Source organism: Drosophila takahashii, chromosome X (genome assembly GCF_030179915.1).
Source record: "Drosophila takahashii strain IR98-3 E-12201 chromosome X, DtakHiC1v2, whole genome shotgun sequence".
NCBI lineage: Eukaryota > Metazoa > Arthropoda > Insecta > Diptera > Drosophilidae > Drosophila > Drosophila takahashii.
Window position 1 is genome coordinate 10,074,776 of NC_091683.1, and position 16,918 is coordinate 10,091,693.

The window sequence follows — 16,918 nt, forward strand, 5'->3', positions numbered from 1 at the left end:
CTTTTAGACACCTTTATAGGCGATTTCTATGGCATCTATGGCAAATTAATACCAATTTATATGAATGCCTTCACAAGAAGTCCTGTTTAATGGGCGGTGAGAGATTATTGCTGCACCTGTACATACATAGATACTCATCATAATTGGTCTTTGAGCGATTATCAATTTAAAGCCGATATTAACAATACCATTGTCTTCGTGGACAATGAGTTCGATGAAGGGCCAAGTCAGGACCACCCATTCGATCCGATTCGAGCCCATAACAATGCCTTGTATTATGGCCTAAACAATAATTTAAATTGCCAGCAATTTTACTTACACACACGCACTTTGTGTACACTCCTCCGTTCCTCTCTGTGTGTGTGTGTGTTTTGGTAGATGGCTGTAACTATGTTGTAACTGCTAACTGTCAAATTGGCTGACAGGGAAAATTGGGCGGAAAATGGGTGGCAAAGGGGGGAGGCGCACACACAGGCACAGGCTGGCAAACAAATAGTTTGCTTTTTGTTGACTTGACTTGCTTTCTGGCCAAGACGTTGTGCGCCTGTGTGTGTCTGTGTGTGGCTATGTGTTCCCCCTTCTGCATCTGTGTGTGTGCGTGTGTTTGACTGTGTTTGTGACTTTTGATTAGGCCGACTGTTTGCTCGGCGGTTACATCGTCCGACCAACGTCCTTGGTAAATATGTTTTTAACCCCATCCGCAGCCTCGGGTTTTCCCTCTTTCCCGCTTCTCCACTTTCCACTTGGCTTTCCCCAATTTCTGGCTTTTGTTCGATTCCGATTCATTGCGTTTTCCAGTACCAGGAGAATATTTCAAAATATATACACGATATTGGGGGCTGCCTTATAAAGTAATTGTAGAAAAATTATGCAGAGGTTGAGATTGGAAATAGCAAGGAATGTTTATTTTTCAAAATAAGTGTCTAAAAGTATGCAGTAAATTAGGGATAGTCGTCTTCCTGTATGAATTCTTATCACTTTTTAACTAAAAATATATTGTTGCATACTTTTAGACACCTATGATATTTTTGCTTTGGCTTTTATTCCCATTTAATCGTTGAGTACGTTTTTATATTTTATTTTCATTAAATCTCGTTAAATAAATAATAGTAATTGTATTTAAAAGAAATAGTTGTATTATTATATTTCGCTTAGTGCACTACTGTCTGTATCTTTACAGTTTCACAATTGTCGATAGGTTTCTGGGCTCTTAAGGATTGTATTTTCCAACTGGTTTGGGCTTTGGGTTTGGCTTTGGGTCAGTATCCGTATCCGGAATTTTTACTCTTTTCACTCTTTTTTTACACGTAAAAAAGTCGGTGCGTGTGCGTGTGTGTGCAAGTGTGCTTGACAAATATTGTCTTTATTTTCTGGCTGCTCGATTCCATGCTGTTATTTTTATTTTTTGCCTCATTTCGTTTGGTTTTTTTCCCTCGTTTTTTCCCGGCTTGTTTTCCTCTTCTCGTGGACATTTCATTTGACTCGCAGTTATCATCATTTGTTTTGTCCGATGACACCGAGTGTGTGTGCGAGTGTGTGTGCGTGTCCTGATTATTGTTATTTGCACACGTGTGTGCCCGCACACAAACGCAAACTGCTTACCTGTCATCTCCGGCCATCTGTCTTGCCTCCTTCCCTCCCACCCCCTCCCCCTCATCAGTGTCCTTTTTTTTTTGTTCCCACCCCCGGGGACCTTTTGATTAATACTGCTTTTATTTAATTGAAAGTTTGCGAGAGGATTTACTTGAATTAGTTACAAATGCATTCAATATTGAATGAGCAAATGTGCCAGGAGTTTGGGTTAGGAAAGGGATCCTTAAACTTGTGCCCCTAAATATGTTTATTTATTGAGATAAAAACTCCAAAATAATTAGCTGAAAATCATAAAATGTGCCTAAGAGTATGCAGTGAAAAGATAATATAGTATTTGCCACTGTAAATATATTCGAGCATACTTTTAGAGACCTTGAAAGTTAAAAATATTCCACTTAAGATCAAAAGTATGCAGAGTAAAGAGAAGGTTGAATATTGTAGCCTACTTTTAGACACCTTTTTAAAGGGATTTCAAAACCGTAAGAATTTCTGTGACACGTATATTTTAATTTAAATATTTTATTTTCATTTTTGTTTTTTTTTCCACTGTGCACGTATTGCCCACACACACACACACACCCACGCAGGCGACCCCTCATTTCCATATCGGCGGCGGATGTAGATTGAAGTTTCCCAACGCGCTCTTGTTGTTTGCTAAACTTATTTATAGATTGGCCCACAGAGGGCTTTGCACATGCTATCAACTTGGCCAGCTTAATAGCAATGGCAATCGTCCTGACGTCAGTTCCTGAGTATTTCAGTCAGTCAGTCGGTCACTCAGTCATTCAGCCCGCAAAAGCTGGACCAGAGTAATTTGCATATTCACATCCATGGACTACCTCCCCCACCTCCACCTCCTCCTCCACCTCCTCCTCCCCAAAAAGCAAACAAAACGCGTGGCCATAGGTGAGGAATATTGTCACAGAATGCGATGGCGAAAGAACAAACAAAAAGGGGAGGAGAGAGAAAAATGGAAGAGGAGAAAGGAGAAAGTCGGTGGAAAGGTGGAGGGACGAAGGCAGAAGGCAGCGGAGGTTGCCTTTGATTTATCGCCATAATAATCGCCGAGAGCAATCCTTGTGGGTAACATTATTTACAACTATGTTGTCCGGGAATGATGAATGATTCCGAACTAGCACCAAGGTAACCAACAGACACAGACACGTGCTGAATACGAATACAAATACAAATAAAGGACGAAAGCCCAGAGTTCATCAGCCCTCAAATTCTTAAACTTAACTTGTTGTTAAAGATCAGTTGACCGCAAATATAAAAGAATATTAAAATTAAAACAGAAATTTTTTATTTATCGATATAACAAACGTAACAAATATATTTTAATTCTATAGAAGAAAATCAAGTATGTTGGAATGATAATATTTATAAAATAAATTTTAAATTATAAACTATTTAACCAGACAGTGAATAAACCAAAAAATAGCATAAAATTAACTTAAAAACAAATAAATCAAAATTCCATCAAAATTTAGATAGCTTTCGGATCAATTGGGATTGTCATTTCTGATGTTACGATCAATGTTTTATCGACGGCCCATGAAAATTAAAATCACAATGGGCCCTCACGCACACTGAAGCACTTGGGGACACTCACACACGCACACATGTAAGCCCAAGCGGAAAATCTGAAAATCACTCGCTTAAGTAAGTTCTCTCTCTCTATGTGTGCGTGTGTGTGTGTGAGGTGTCCTGGCGGCCATAACCCAACACCACGTGCCGTCTCGCTCACTCCCCATACTCCCTTTTCACTCGCACTCACTGGAAACTCGCTCAGACTTCCTTTTCGTACTTTTGTTTATTTTCGTACGCTTCGTTGGCTTGGTTTTCCGCTCTTTCGTCCTGTCGTCCTGTCGTCCTCTCGTCCTGTCTCATGTCTCTAGGCTTGTTTGCGCTTAGTTTGATTGAACGCTCCTAAGTATGTGGCTCCATCTATCTCTATCCCTTCCAAGAGTTAGTGAGTGTGTGTGTGAGGGCTCCATTAAATCAAAGGATCAGACATTGCGTCTGTATGTTGGTCATTGGCCAGCCAAAAGATTGCGGTTCCCTGTTGCTGCGATGCCAAAAAAAAAGTTTCAAAATTATGAATTTCTTCTTAATGTTGGATATTTAAGTTAACAACTATTTTTTGATTTACTTTAGCTGTCTAAAAGTATGCAACATTATATATCATAACGCGAATTCGTTACAAAAGACCATTTTTATATTTTCACTGCATACTTTTAGTCAGCTTTTATTTATTATTATTTTTTTTTAAATAAAATATTTCACTGTTTAATGATAATATGTGTTTAATGTTTAATTTTTATTTTAAATATAGATTGTTTTAGATTTATCTGATGATTACTTATAATTACAAGGGCATCTCTAATGTGTTCTGCTAGTTGCGAAAAATCTCTTTTCCCCAAATGGTAAATGTTGAATGTGCTTAATTAGGTTTACCGAAGAAGAGGAAATAAAGCAAAGGAAAATCAGGGGGTGGTGGTGTGGGGAAGTATCGCTTCGTGAGCCAAAGGCCCAGATATTGACCATTATTTAGGGCTGTTAAGCGATTTCCGTACTGAAATTGAATGTTTTCACTGCCCCTACGTAAGTGTGTGTGTGTGTGTGGCATATTTCTATTTAAAGTGCAACCCACACACACACACAAACACACTCGAAGGAAGTAAGGCAAAATGGAGTCAGAGGGAGAGGGAGAGGGAAGAAAAGGGAAGAGAAGTACCAGAGAACGAGCAAATAAAACGTTGCTAGCCACACGCCATTTTCATGTTGCATCCTGCCATTACACAGACACAGACACAGGGACACTCACACACTCGCACACTCACAGTCACACAAATACAAACACATTTGCAGGGGAGCCAGTGAGAGCGAGAGGGGGATAACAAGTGGTCCTGGCGTTCGCCGCATGCAAAACTGCTCGTTTATTCAACAACATAAACATTGTTGTGCACATAAATTTATACAAAGTTCTAGTTTACATACCAGGCTGGAAAAGGGGGCGGGAAAAGGGGGCGGCAAGCTGGCACAGTTAACGGGTCGAATCGATATTCATATCAACCGCAAAATGTGTGTCGCTGTCGTTGTTGCAGCCTTTTTTATTTCCCTTCTCCGTATTGTTTTTGTGCGGGGGGCGGGTGGTCGACGGGGGCCTTTCCCTTTTGGCCGGAAAAGCGGGTGAAGGCCTAAAAGTAGGCTGCACATTTTGATGCATTTAAGGGAGCAAAGGCAGGCAAAAGCAGGCTGCAGGACATGGACATGGCCAGGGACAACATGTGCTCGCAATTTGTCGACAGCGGCGGCGCATTTTTGATTTTATTTATTTTCCAACGCCTGCATCCATTGTGATAAGTCAACGCGCCAACAATGGCCAAATAAACCCCTCTGCTTTCCCACCCAAAAAAATCCCATAACAAATTCATTTTACGGCCATAAACACAGCACACACACACACAGACTGAATTATTTAAATTAGTTCATTTATTTATGCCTGCATTTTGTCCATTTCCAATTAAATAATACCCAAAAATATTTTCTGCCTCAGGCTCTTTGTTTTGATTTATTTTTGCCTCTGCTTGAACGAAAACAATTGGACGGCTAAAATGAAAAAAGAATGGTGTACAAATAATACACAAAAATTTCACAAAAATATTTGTTTTATTCTTGTGCCGCTTTTTTCAAGCTTTTCAATTTCATTTTTCCAATTTTAAATAAACATTTAACAAACCAGTATTTAATACAAATTTTTATTTTGAAAAAATGTAGCCTATCTTTGGGGGTATTTATAAAATAAATTTATAATAAATTTGTAATTAAAAATACAAATATTATAAAATATTTGAAAATACACATTTTTATATGACATATTTTAAATAAGTAGCATGAATTTCAATAATTGATTTGAAATTTTCCAAAGGTACTTTTAGTTCATCCGTTAAATATTATAAAAAAAATCTCTATATTTTTAAGCCAAAAGCCAAAAGAATACCTATACCTCTATGGCATATTTAGGTACTTTCCGTCCCAAAACTTTGTTTATTTCGCACACCGTCACTCTGAATAAATGAACTTCAGCGAATATGTTGGCCAGAAACTGTTGCCACTCATTCAACAGTTGGCGGCTGTCTTGGTTCGCTTCGATTCGGTCTGCTTTTTGGGTATTTTCGTGGAGAGTTTTGGGTTGCCTTTTTGGGGGGTTGGGGGTGTCGTTGGGGGGTGCTTTTTGGCGAGGGTTTTGGGACAAGGCCGCGGCGGTTTCTGTTTGCGTTTGCGTTTTGTCAGCCATGACAGCGTCGGCAATTGCGCCACCTGCGGCTCCATATTGACACTTGTATGGGTGTGTTTGTGTGTGTGAGAAGTGGGTGAGTGGGTGAAGAGGGTGGGGGTGGTAGGTCTCGCATAAGTGTATATGTATGTGGCCTTGTTTGTTTATGAGCCCTAATCAAATTGCCCATAATTAGATGCAACAAAGTTGAATCTTTTGAAGCGTTTTCGACGTTTTCTTGGCCCCTTCAAAAAACCAGTCCACCCACCACCACCTCCCCAATTTCCCCATTTCCACTTCCTGTCGTGCCGGAATCGTCAGCATACCAGAAACGCACGAACGGATACGCCACGTTAGCTGTTCGCAATGCGTTCGGAATTTGGAAAAATCCATTTCAATGTGTGTATTGGTATGGGTATATCTTTGTGTGTGTGGGTCGCAGATCCTTTTTTTTTGGCTGAGGAGAAACGAGGCTACGGTGTGAAACTAGCAAAAGTACAAGTGGAAATTAAGAATTTAGCACGCCAACGATTCGGGCAATAAGAAATGGAAATAAAGAATTTATAAGGTCTGCGCGTCGGGCAATAAAAGATGTTCAATTGATGTTTTAAAGTAAAGTAATTCAGGAGGGGGACTTCTTAACATTTTGTTTGGATTTAATACAGTTCTTTATTAAGTTTGTAAAAAAGAAAGAAAGCGATAAAATCGTTCTTTTATTAATATTTTCTATTTCCTTTTATCATATTTTTTTATTTTCTCAATTATTCTGTATTTTTATTAGTTAAGTTTTTAACAAATGTTATATTATATTCTCCAATTATTTTATATATATTTATATTTTTCTAATGTAAGCTATTTGTTGGATTTTTATTATAATAATATTTTAACAGATTTTGTAAAAGTGCAAATTCCATTTTGTTGTTTGTAGTAATTCCTATTGAAAATTGTACAATTGGACCATTCATTAAAAAGTTATGAACAAATAATACTGCTTGCATAACTTTTAGTTGGTTAGTCTTTCAATATACTTTCTGAGTCTTTGCATTGCAGGAAGGAAGTGAGATTGATTTATTTAATTTATTTAATTCCGATAAACACATTCCGGTTGATTATATTTGCTCCGTAGAAAACTCTTGGGAAATTGGCAAAATGATTTCGTATCAAATCTGCGGAATCTCTTCGATTTCGATTTCGATTCCGAAGCCTCGCCGTTGACCATTTGCAATCCTTTTAAGCCTGCGACGAGTCGCAGGTCGAGTGGTTGGTGGTTGGTGGCTGGATGGCTGTGGTGGAATTCGCAGCCACAGGACATTGCTACTGCTATCCTGGCAATGCCATTGCCATGTTGCAGCCCTTTGTCTCGGCGGCGCATTGTGGAAGTTGCACACGAGTTGCTGCTGCTGCCGGACAAACAAAAGAGACAGATAAACTGATTGACAGATGAACAGGAGGAGAGAAGCGAGTGCACTTAATGGGGCGGTGGGCGGTGGGTGGTTTAAAAGGGGGTGGTGGAAGTGGGTGGTCCAAGTGGAAAAGACTGTTTGACATTTGCTGTCATTGTCAACGATGGCGACAGTTGCTGATGTTGCTCACCGCCCGCCGTTGCTTTGTGCAATTGCCCGCTGTTTACCCAGCGCCACCCCCCCGACCGCCCACTCAGCCACCCACTCGACCACCCACAGAGCCCAAGACCAACGTCAGTGGGTCGCAAGGTTGACCGCCAGTGGGCAACGCCTTTGTCTCTGCGGTCGAGCACGTCTGCTTATTGGGATTGTCGAGTGACCACCCAAATCACCTTGCAGCCTGGTCCACCCTAGTCCACTCTACTCCCTGTTCCACCCCCTTTCACCACACACACACACACACACAGACAGGCGCAGCTAGCTGCAAACTGCAATCGATTGTCACAACAAAACAGAACGTAGAGTGCCGAGCAAGTAGTAAAAATATTTCATAAAATATTTACATTGTTGTGTGGCTGCTGCTTCTGCTGCTGCTGTTTTCCTATTCTGCTATTCTCCCATTTATCCATTTGTTTATTTGTGGGTCCGTGTATTCTATCTCTTGTCTTCTCCTTGGCCGCTCGCCTGATTGATTTTGTATTAATTAAAGCCAGTCAGAGAGTCTAAAGTACACCGGATCCTTGACAAATCCCCGGGATTAAGAGGCAAAAGGCAGACAACTTTTGGTATTTTTCTTTTGATTCAATCAGTGCAAATTGCACGCACCACAAAATATCCACACACATCTATTATGTCTTTTATCTGGGCAAAATTTATTGAAGCAATCAGCTTTGAAGGATTTTTGTGGTCCGAAAATAACGATATAAGGCATTTATTGCCTTTTCATTATTTCCTTTAAGTTGCCTTTTGAATTTGGAAATTTATTTTTGTTTAAAGAGGACTAAGAACTATATTTAAGAAATATAAATCTAAGAACAAAGGCCGTTTAAAAGGTTTTTGGCTTAATTTATGAAGCATTTTCAAATTTGTTTTAATTCGTACTATTTTTTTGGTTTTTCAGTCGTAATTTGAACAAATCAAGTCCTACAGCTAAAAGACCGACTGTTTTGAACAGCTATCGACCTATGCTAACGAATCCCATCACTTTCTGGGAAATTTATTTTTTGACCAATTTTCGCATTTTTGATAAGGGGTTACATCACAATTTTTTGCAAAAAATAACAAAATTTAAAAATTTTTAGGTTTGAATGCCGATTGATTGGGAATTTAATTACGAGGTCAACGAGGTATGACACTCCATATTTGGATCATTATTTCCATTGCTATGACCAAAAAACTGATATTTTAGGGTGAAAAAATAGATTTAGGTTTGAATGCCTATCGACTGGATATGCCATTATATTCTCTCCCTTTATTTTGTAAAATTAGCAACTTAATCCGGTGTCAGTGTTTCGCCTCGTCATAGGAAGCACTTTAATTCGTTCCTTCATAATTTTTCGACCGAAACTCATAGACCTACCCCTATTCTCATTCCCTTGCAGATTTTGCCGAGCACACCGAAAACGGAAACGGAAGTGACGCCCAGGGGAAGAGGAAAAGGAAGAAGGAGAGGAAGGAGAGGAAGGAGAAGGGGAAGAGGAAGAAGGAGCAGCGCAGGAGGACAAACGGCTGAATAATGCAAATTAAAACACAATAAAATGTAAAACACACAAATGACAAGCAGAGCGAAGCAGAGAAAATAGCGAAAAGCGAATCGGTTGACATGCCGAAAAGAAATGCGAGTGGCGGCAACTTTTCCACTGAATTGATTTGATTTCAACGCGACGGCGGCATACGGAGCGTATGCGCGATACGTATACGCGATACGTATACGCGATATATACATACATATATATAGAGCGACGAGGGATGGCGGATGAAAATTTGCATAACTTTGCTGGCGTGGCATAAACATCAAAAAAGCAAATTGCAAGTAACAAGTAACAAAAGGGAAGCAGCAACGGTCATAAAAACGGCGCCAGCCTCGTAAAAATACGTAAAAATCCTGCAATTTCCTCGTCCTCTGCGTGAAAATTAATTTATGCAGCAAATCAAATACGAATAGGGAAGAAATATAAAAGTAATCGCCAGGCCGTAACAATTAAGACAGTTGAGAAGAACACGAGCTGCAGTCAAAAAAAAACAAGAAAGCCAGGAAAATCAGGAAAATTAAGAAAATCTGAAAAAAAGAGTTAGCAAGGGTTGCTTATAAATGTACCAGGACAGCGGCTGCAGCAGCAGTAGCAGTCGACGCGGCAGCAGCAGTGCAGCAGCAGCAACATCTGCAGCAGCAGCAGCAACACCTGCAACACTTGCAACAGCAACAACCAGCAGCAGCGACGAGGAAACGCTCGAAACTCTGACCATTATAACGACCACCATCACCGACAGCGATATCCATGCGACGACCACAACCACGACGGTTATAGCGGCGGCGGCAGCAGCAGCAACAGCGACAATAGTTGCCAGCAACACCTGCAACACGTGCAACACCAGCGACATCGAGGACAGCAGTCCGGTGGAGGAGAGCGAGGACAGCGAGGAGTGCTACCGCGAGTATATCGAGATCGATTGCCAGACGACCGCCCAGGAGGGCAGCTCCCCCAGCGGCAGCAGCAGCTCCCCCAGCGGCGGTGGCAATGCAACCGGCTTGCTGCAACGCCACAGCAGCAACAGCAACAGCAACCTACAGCAGCAACAGTTGCAACAGTTGCAGCTGCAGCAGGCGGACGTGCGTTTGTTGCGAAAAATCGGCTATATTGCGTCGCGTGTGCGCTGCCTGGCCAAATTCTACGGCGACTTTCGCCTGGTGAATCCCTACAGCGCCCGGCGGCAAAAGCGGCAGCTGCAGGAGATCCTGCTGCGCCACTCGATCTTCGATCCCGGCAAGGAGCACCAGCGGGCGATTGTCTTGGCGGCGGCAACGGCGGCCATAGCCGGTCCACTGGCGGCCATCGATTGCGCCTGCGCGACCAGCAGCAGCCTGAGCTTGGAGGCAGAGGTGAGCAGCAGTGAGGAGCAGCAGCAGGATCATCAGCAGCAGGAGGAGCAGGATCATCAGCAGGAGCAGGAGCAGGAGGAGGAGCAGTATCTTCCGCAGGAGGAGCAGCAGATTGAAGCGATTGCCGTCACCACCACCACGGCCACTGTGCGCCGGAAGTCGTCGAGCAGCTCTACTTTAAGCGGCGGCACAGCGGCCGTTTCCGTTTCCGTTGGCGGTTCCGTTTCCGTCTCCGCCTCCGCTTCCGTTTCCGCCACCGCCTCGCAGTCCTTTTGCGCCGGCAGCAACATCCATCTGCTCGAGGAGCTGCTCATTCAGTTCTACGAAGAGCAGGATCATCGCAGCAGCGGCAATCTAACGGTCATCAGGCAGCAGCAGCAGCACAGGATCACCAATAACAACAATAATAATAACAATAACAATTGCCACAGCATACGGAACAACAACAACATGTCGAATCCAGGCGGAACAACGGCAACGGCAACGGCAACCGTTGAACAACCTGCCACCTCGAGTGGTGCTGTTACCACCACCCACTTGCAACCCACCGCCCCCTCAGAGGGCAGCGATCGCAGCGAACCGCGACGTCGGCGGGCCAGCGACTGCTCGGCGGTACAGGCGGCGCTCCAGAATCAGCTGCACTGCATTACGCTGAAGAACAACAACTGCGGCAAGGCGGCGCTGCCCTTTCATCGCGGCAGCTGCGGCGCCGCCGGCGAACATCTGCTGGCCGCCAATTCCATAGCCAATCGGGCCACCATCATACTGAGTAAATCTTGCAGTAATGTCGACGGTGATGTGGCGGCGGCCACCACACAACAACAGGCGGCGGCGGCCCTCAAGCTGGGCGGCAGTATTAGGATGCGGGCCAGTGCCACCGACATTGAGTCGACGAACAACATGACCTTGAATGGCGCCTCGAATAACGGAAATGGGAATGGGAACGGTAACGGGAATAATGGCAACAACGAGTACAGCATCCTGCAGCTGAACAACACGATCATCCAGTGCCACTTCAACGACGACGACTTTCGCGCTCTGGTCAAGGACCTCAAGCGCAAGGTCGAGTACACGGAGCGCATGAACTGGCTATGTGAGTAGAAGAGCTTTCTTTCCTTTTATTCCTTTGATTAATTTCATATTTACGATGTTTATGCGGTGAGTTTCGTGAATTTCGTCGACCCTTGGGGTTGCCAGACTGTTCAAAATAGGTTGCGATATGACTTGCCCCCCAAAAAATCACCTCATAAACTGTTTATTGTTAGGGAATCGAAAGCATCACTTCCTGAGTGAAAAAATAATTTTCAAATTAATAATAATATTTAATATTAATATTAAAATAACAATTAAAGCAAAGCGATTGGCGTTGCCACCTAATAAACAGAGTTACCAGACTTTTACAATTAGAGTGGAATTTCGTGTAAAGGCAAATTCATGAAATTCCGTTTGTGCACACTATTTGTAGTATTTACGTATTTAAAAAAAACCTTTTTATCTGTACAGTACTGGAGATATTTTTGCAGCCCTCATTTGAGCAAAATAATTGATGGTCTGATTTCGCGCTGACAAATGGCGGTGGCAAGTGGTCAAGTGCTTTGCCCTCTGCCTCTGCCACCCCGCACTTTCACCCACTTCCGGTCCACTTTCCGCTTTCTCCATGTTCGCGCTCTCTTTCCCTCTTTCTCTCTTGCTTTTTGTTGTATGTAATCGCCTCAAATGAGGCATGAGCAAATGCAACAATGGGATGGAATCAAATGGACAAATTTAAATGCGACTACAATGGCAATGCAATGGAAAAATCATTTCAAAACGCTGCACAAATGCCGCCGCACGAATGCGAAGGGTTAGGAGGCCATTGGCTTTTCCATTTTCCGCCAGGAAAAGTGTGTGTGTGCGATGTGAAATATTTAATTCAATGGTGCAGGAAGCAGTCCGCAGTCAGCATTCAGCATTTTCCCATTTTCATTTACCATTTTCCCGCATACAGGCAAAGCTCCAGAGCAAACAAAATGCTGTAAAACGTAAATGAATATCTTATGAATGCAGCTGGATTAGCAGATGATTGGTTTTCTGCTGAACGGAACTAAATATGAAATATAGATTGCGATAAGCAAGAGCCTATTTTGGATTTATAAATCAAGCGTAAAACTATTCACTGGGCTCTCGGCTAAAAAGCAGTGTGCGTAACGAGGACGTGCTCTAAATATTATCGCAAGGACACCGGCACAGACACAGGCACACAGAGCTCATCAAAAGTTTCCATTTTCGACTGACTTGCTGCACTTTCCACTTTCCACTTGCCACGGCGTCTTGATTGCTCCAACGCCTGCGGCCTTTTACGGCAATCCGCCCTTTATGTGCACCGTGTGTCCTGCAAAGGACAATAAAAAAAATAGAGGACAACATCGGCTGCGACTGCGCCTTGCACTGAAACAAGAGATACGAAAGTAACCCTTTCAAATATTTAAAATAAAATAAATTCCAGCTAATATAAATAAATATTAATTTTATGTTATTATTGTATAAATATTTCATTTATCTTGATCTTTGTTTAGTAACATCAAATATTTCTTCCAGTGCCCGAAAACTATCTCAACTTTGTTGAATGGCATTAAAAGTTGTCTTTGTATCGACACCACGTTTTTCTTTTTGACTTGCTGCCTTCTTGCACTTTATTTTTGTAAAGTATTTCGCCGCTTTTCCTCTTTTCGCCTGCCATTCGTCCTTGCAGTTCGCTTAGCATACTTATAGGCAGGGTTTTCCCTGCGTGTTTCGTTTCGGTGCCTTCTGGCATTTTTCCACACTGTCGCATTTTAAACATTTCAATTAAATGGAAGCCGGCCTGCCGCAATGTTTGGCCAACTTTTCGGTCGCCTGTTGATTGCCTTTCGCTCAATTGGTTGCTAGGATTTTTCTACCCACAGCAATCACTTTTTTTCTTAAGTACTTCGAGTAGAGGATTTCAGTTCTAATTCATTTTTGGTAACTATACAACACTACGTAATAATAGCGAATTATATATTGTTTTGCAACACTGAAATATGTAAAATGGTGAATTTACAATACTAGGCCAAGTAAATATAATTTTAATTTTGACAACAAAACAGAAACTAAGATCTACAGTTTGTTGTTATTTTTCCCTTTCTTAAAAACTAACATTTCCCATTTTAAAATACATTTTTCAACACACTTGCTTCATTTAATTTCGCTGCCATTCGCAACACTATTTATTACCCGTCGTGCGTGCCCAACACTGTCACCGGGAGACAAATGGCCTGACTTTGATTTTTGGGTGCCAACATTGCCGACACCGCCAACCTTGCCTTTTCCGGGCAGTCGGGCATCGGGCATCCGCCTTTTGGCCTCCCATATTTGCGGATCGTAAATCAAAAGCATCGAGACACTGAGTAGAGGGTGCGCCAAAAGGCCAAGAATCATAAATTGCCCGAGCATTTGAGAAGGAGCCACAAAACGCAAAATGGTCATAAATTCAAAAACCTAAATGGCTTTGGCAATACCGAATCAAAGGCCAACAAAAGGGAGCCGGGAAGGGAAAGTCGGCCGAAGAAAAGAAAGGGAATGAAAAGCGCCGAACATAATACAAATGACATATAACAGGAGTCGGGAAATATGTCGGAAATCTACTCGAGACAGTCGCCGAAAACAGCCAAACAGCCAAATGGCCGAAAGCCATATCAGACTCGAAAGGCACTTAAGACTTTGGATAAGGGAAAGTTGCCAAGGGAAGGGGAAAGAAAGTCTGAGCAGAGTCGGAAAAATCAGAGGAAAATACAAGGGACCGCAAGATGCGAGATGTGACAAAAGGCAAATGGCAATGGGATGGCAGCAAAAATCTAATAATAATAAAATACTTTATTGTTCAGTTAACAATTCAATTGTTTCACTTAACAAGAGCAGCCACAAAGGCCAAGGAAAAGCGGCAGACAGATTCTGCGTACATAAGAGGAAAAAACGAAGCTGGACACGTATGCACTGCGAGAAAAGCGCCCTACTTATTTTGGCAAAAAGTTGCGCATTTTCTATATTATAAATTTTAAAAAACGAGTTGTACAAGCATTACAAATTTAAAATTAAAATATAATTATCTCGACTTAGATTTATTTTGGCTAAAAGTTTTTATACCCTTGCAGAGGGTATTATAATTTTGGTCAGAAGTTTGTAACGCAGTGAAGGAGACGTTTCCGACCCCATAAAGTATATATATTCTTGATCAGGATCAATAGGGGAGTCGATATAGCCATGTCCGTCTGTCCGTCTGTCCGTCTGTCCGTCTGTATGTCTGTTTCAATACCGTTTGCGAGCTCAGTTTAAAAGCTAGCGCCTTGAAACTTTCACAGTCGTCCTAAAACATGTGTACGCAGATCAAGTTTGAAAGCCGACCCGATCGGACGTCTATATCCTATAGCTCCCATAGGAACAATCGGATATAGCTTTCACAAAAATTAAGATATTTCGCTCAGTGTAAGAGCTATTGGCATGAATCTTTCCAAATCGTATTTTTTATAGGAACAATAGGGTGAAAAATTTTAAAATTGTATTTTTTCAATTATAAAATATTTTGTTGTTTATTAATTTATGTTGCTAGTCTAGTCAAGTTTTAATTCGTAAAATCTGCAAGGGTATTAAAACTTCGGCTTGCCGAAGTTAGCTTCCGTCCTCGTTATTTTCTAAAATATAATTAAATCGATAAAATCGAATTTGAAATACATTGCAAATTAAAGTTAAAATAATTTTTATTTTTAAATTATTATATAATTTAATAAAATCTATTTTTACATACATTAAAAATGTAAAATAAATTATAGTTAAGTAAAAAAAAGTGTTAAAACTTTTTAAATACATAGACCAGGGTTTTTTCCGTAATTCGGTTGCTATTCTCTGTTTTTTTCCAGTGCAACCATTTTGGTGTGTAGATAAACCGGTATATAAAGAATAAATTGGCACAAACGAACATTAAGTGATAAAGTGTTTGCCAAATCAAAACGATTGACTCGCCAAAGGATATAGCAGTCAGCAGTCAGAACTTGGAAATCAGAAATCCGAAATCAAATCAAAATTCGACCAGACGGTGAAATGTTGTCCTGTCAACTGGACATCAACATCATTCCCATTCCCATTTCCATCCTCATCGTCATCGGCTGCACTTGACATTTCGCAATGGTAGTTTTTGAAAGCCGAAGGTTTTCCATTTCATCAGTGACTGTCGACAGTCGAGAGTCTCGGCGAGTGGATAATATTTGCCCAACAAAGGTGGAATTTAATTCACTTCTATTTCAGTCCGCTGCACGTGTCACTGCATTTTTTATTTCATCTTTTTTCGTCTATATCCGCCATGCTAATGAGGCGAGGTCGTCGCCTAATTGAAATTTCTGCGCCAGACTAGAGCAAATTTTGCGGTACCCGAAACTTTTCTTGTCCCATTAATTATAATAACTCGCTCGTCGTCAAGCGGCCAAGGGGGGTTGACAGGGGAGTGGGGAAAATCCAGTGGCGGAGCTGCTGAGGTGTAGTTATTTGTGCACGACCTGTCGAGTGTCGACAAAGTTTTGAAAATAATTTTTCTGGAAGGCAACTATTGTTGGGTATTTTTAATTTAATTTTTTAAATATCTGAAAACATTTAAATAAAAGAAATACGATTACAATCTAAGTTGTAAAAGCAAAAAATTAATTATTTAAAAAAAAGTATAAAACATTTTAAATAAAATCTAGAAACTAAAGAAGGTTAGTTAGATATTTGTATACTGGGAAGCCCAATAAATAATATAGATAAAACTTCACATTTAGCAGAAGATTTTATTCCAAATCTTTCTTAATCGCAATAAATTCAATTTCAATAAATGGAAAAGTACAAAATGTAATCTGGCTTGTCTATTAAGCGCATTAGCCTCCCTTTCCCTTAACATCCTTTCCATATCCTGCTCGTCCTAACGCAAGTTGAAGCGACGCGAATATTGGCAATACTGACAGATTGACAGACCAGACGAACGAGATTATTGGCCATAGGTATAGGCACTATGCATTGGTAAATCTGGCAGCTGATGACAGACAATATCATAATAGAGCAGGCGATATTCGTACATATCTTGGGCCAGGGTTCGCCCTCTGATTGACTTCTTAAACGCCATCAATCATGTTTCAATTCGATTTGCGCATTGCCTTGATTAGATCCAATAAGACTAATCCGTTTGGGATTGAAAGGCAATTGAAACAATTGAATGCTTAGCGGGAATATTTACGAAATCAATCAGAGCGTCCGTGTCTGACTTGAGTTGAATGATAATCCCAACTAAATTCGAAATATAAGAACCGAAAGATATAATACTAATAATTTTGTTCTGGAATAAAATTCTGAATACACAATCAATTTTTACGGGCTTTATCCAAAACGTAAATCACCGAATCTACTTCTTTTCTTTCGACCTACTTATGTGTGTGTGTGTGCGGTCGTGTCAAATCCTCATGCACACACACTTACACATATCCTTCTCCCGTCTGTGTGTGTGTGCGTATCCGTGTTTAA

At 41.3% G+C, this 16,918-nt stretch overlaps 1 protein-coding gene across 1 annotated transcript in view; it reads left to right on the forward strand.

The window, feature by feature from the left end:
* The window catches only part of Pde9 (phosphodiesterase 9), a 122,601-nt gene that overhangs the window by 64,498 nt on the left and 41,185 nt on the right, over nt 1-16,918 (forward strand). Inside the window, exon 4 of the mRNA XM_044396106.2 lies at nt 8,877-11,468. Coding sequence (XP_044252041.1) covers nt 9,587-11,468 — 1,882 coding nt within the window. The 5' untranslated portion in view covers nt 8,877-9,586. The remainder of the gene's footprint in view (nt 1-8,876; nt 11,469-16,918) is intronic.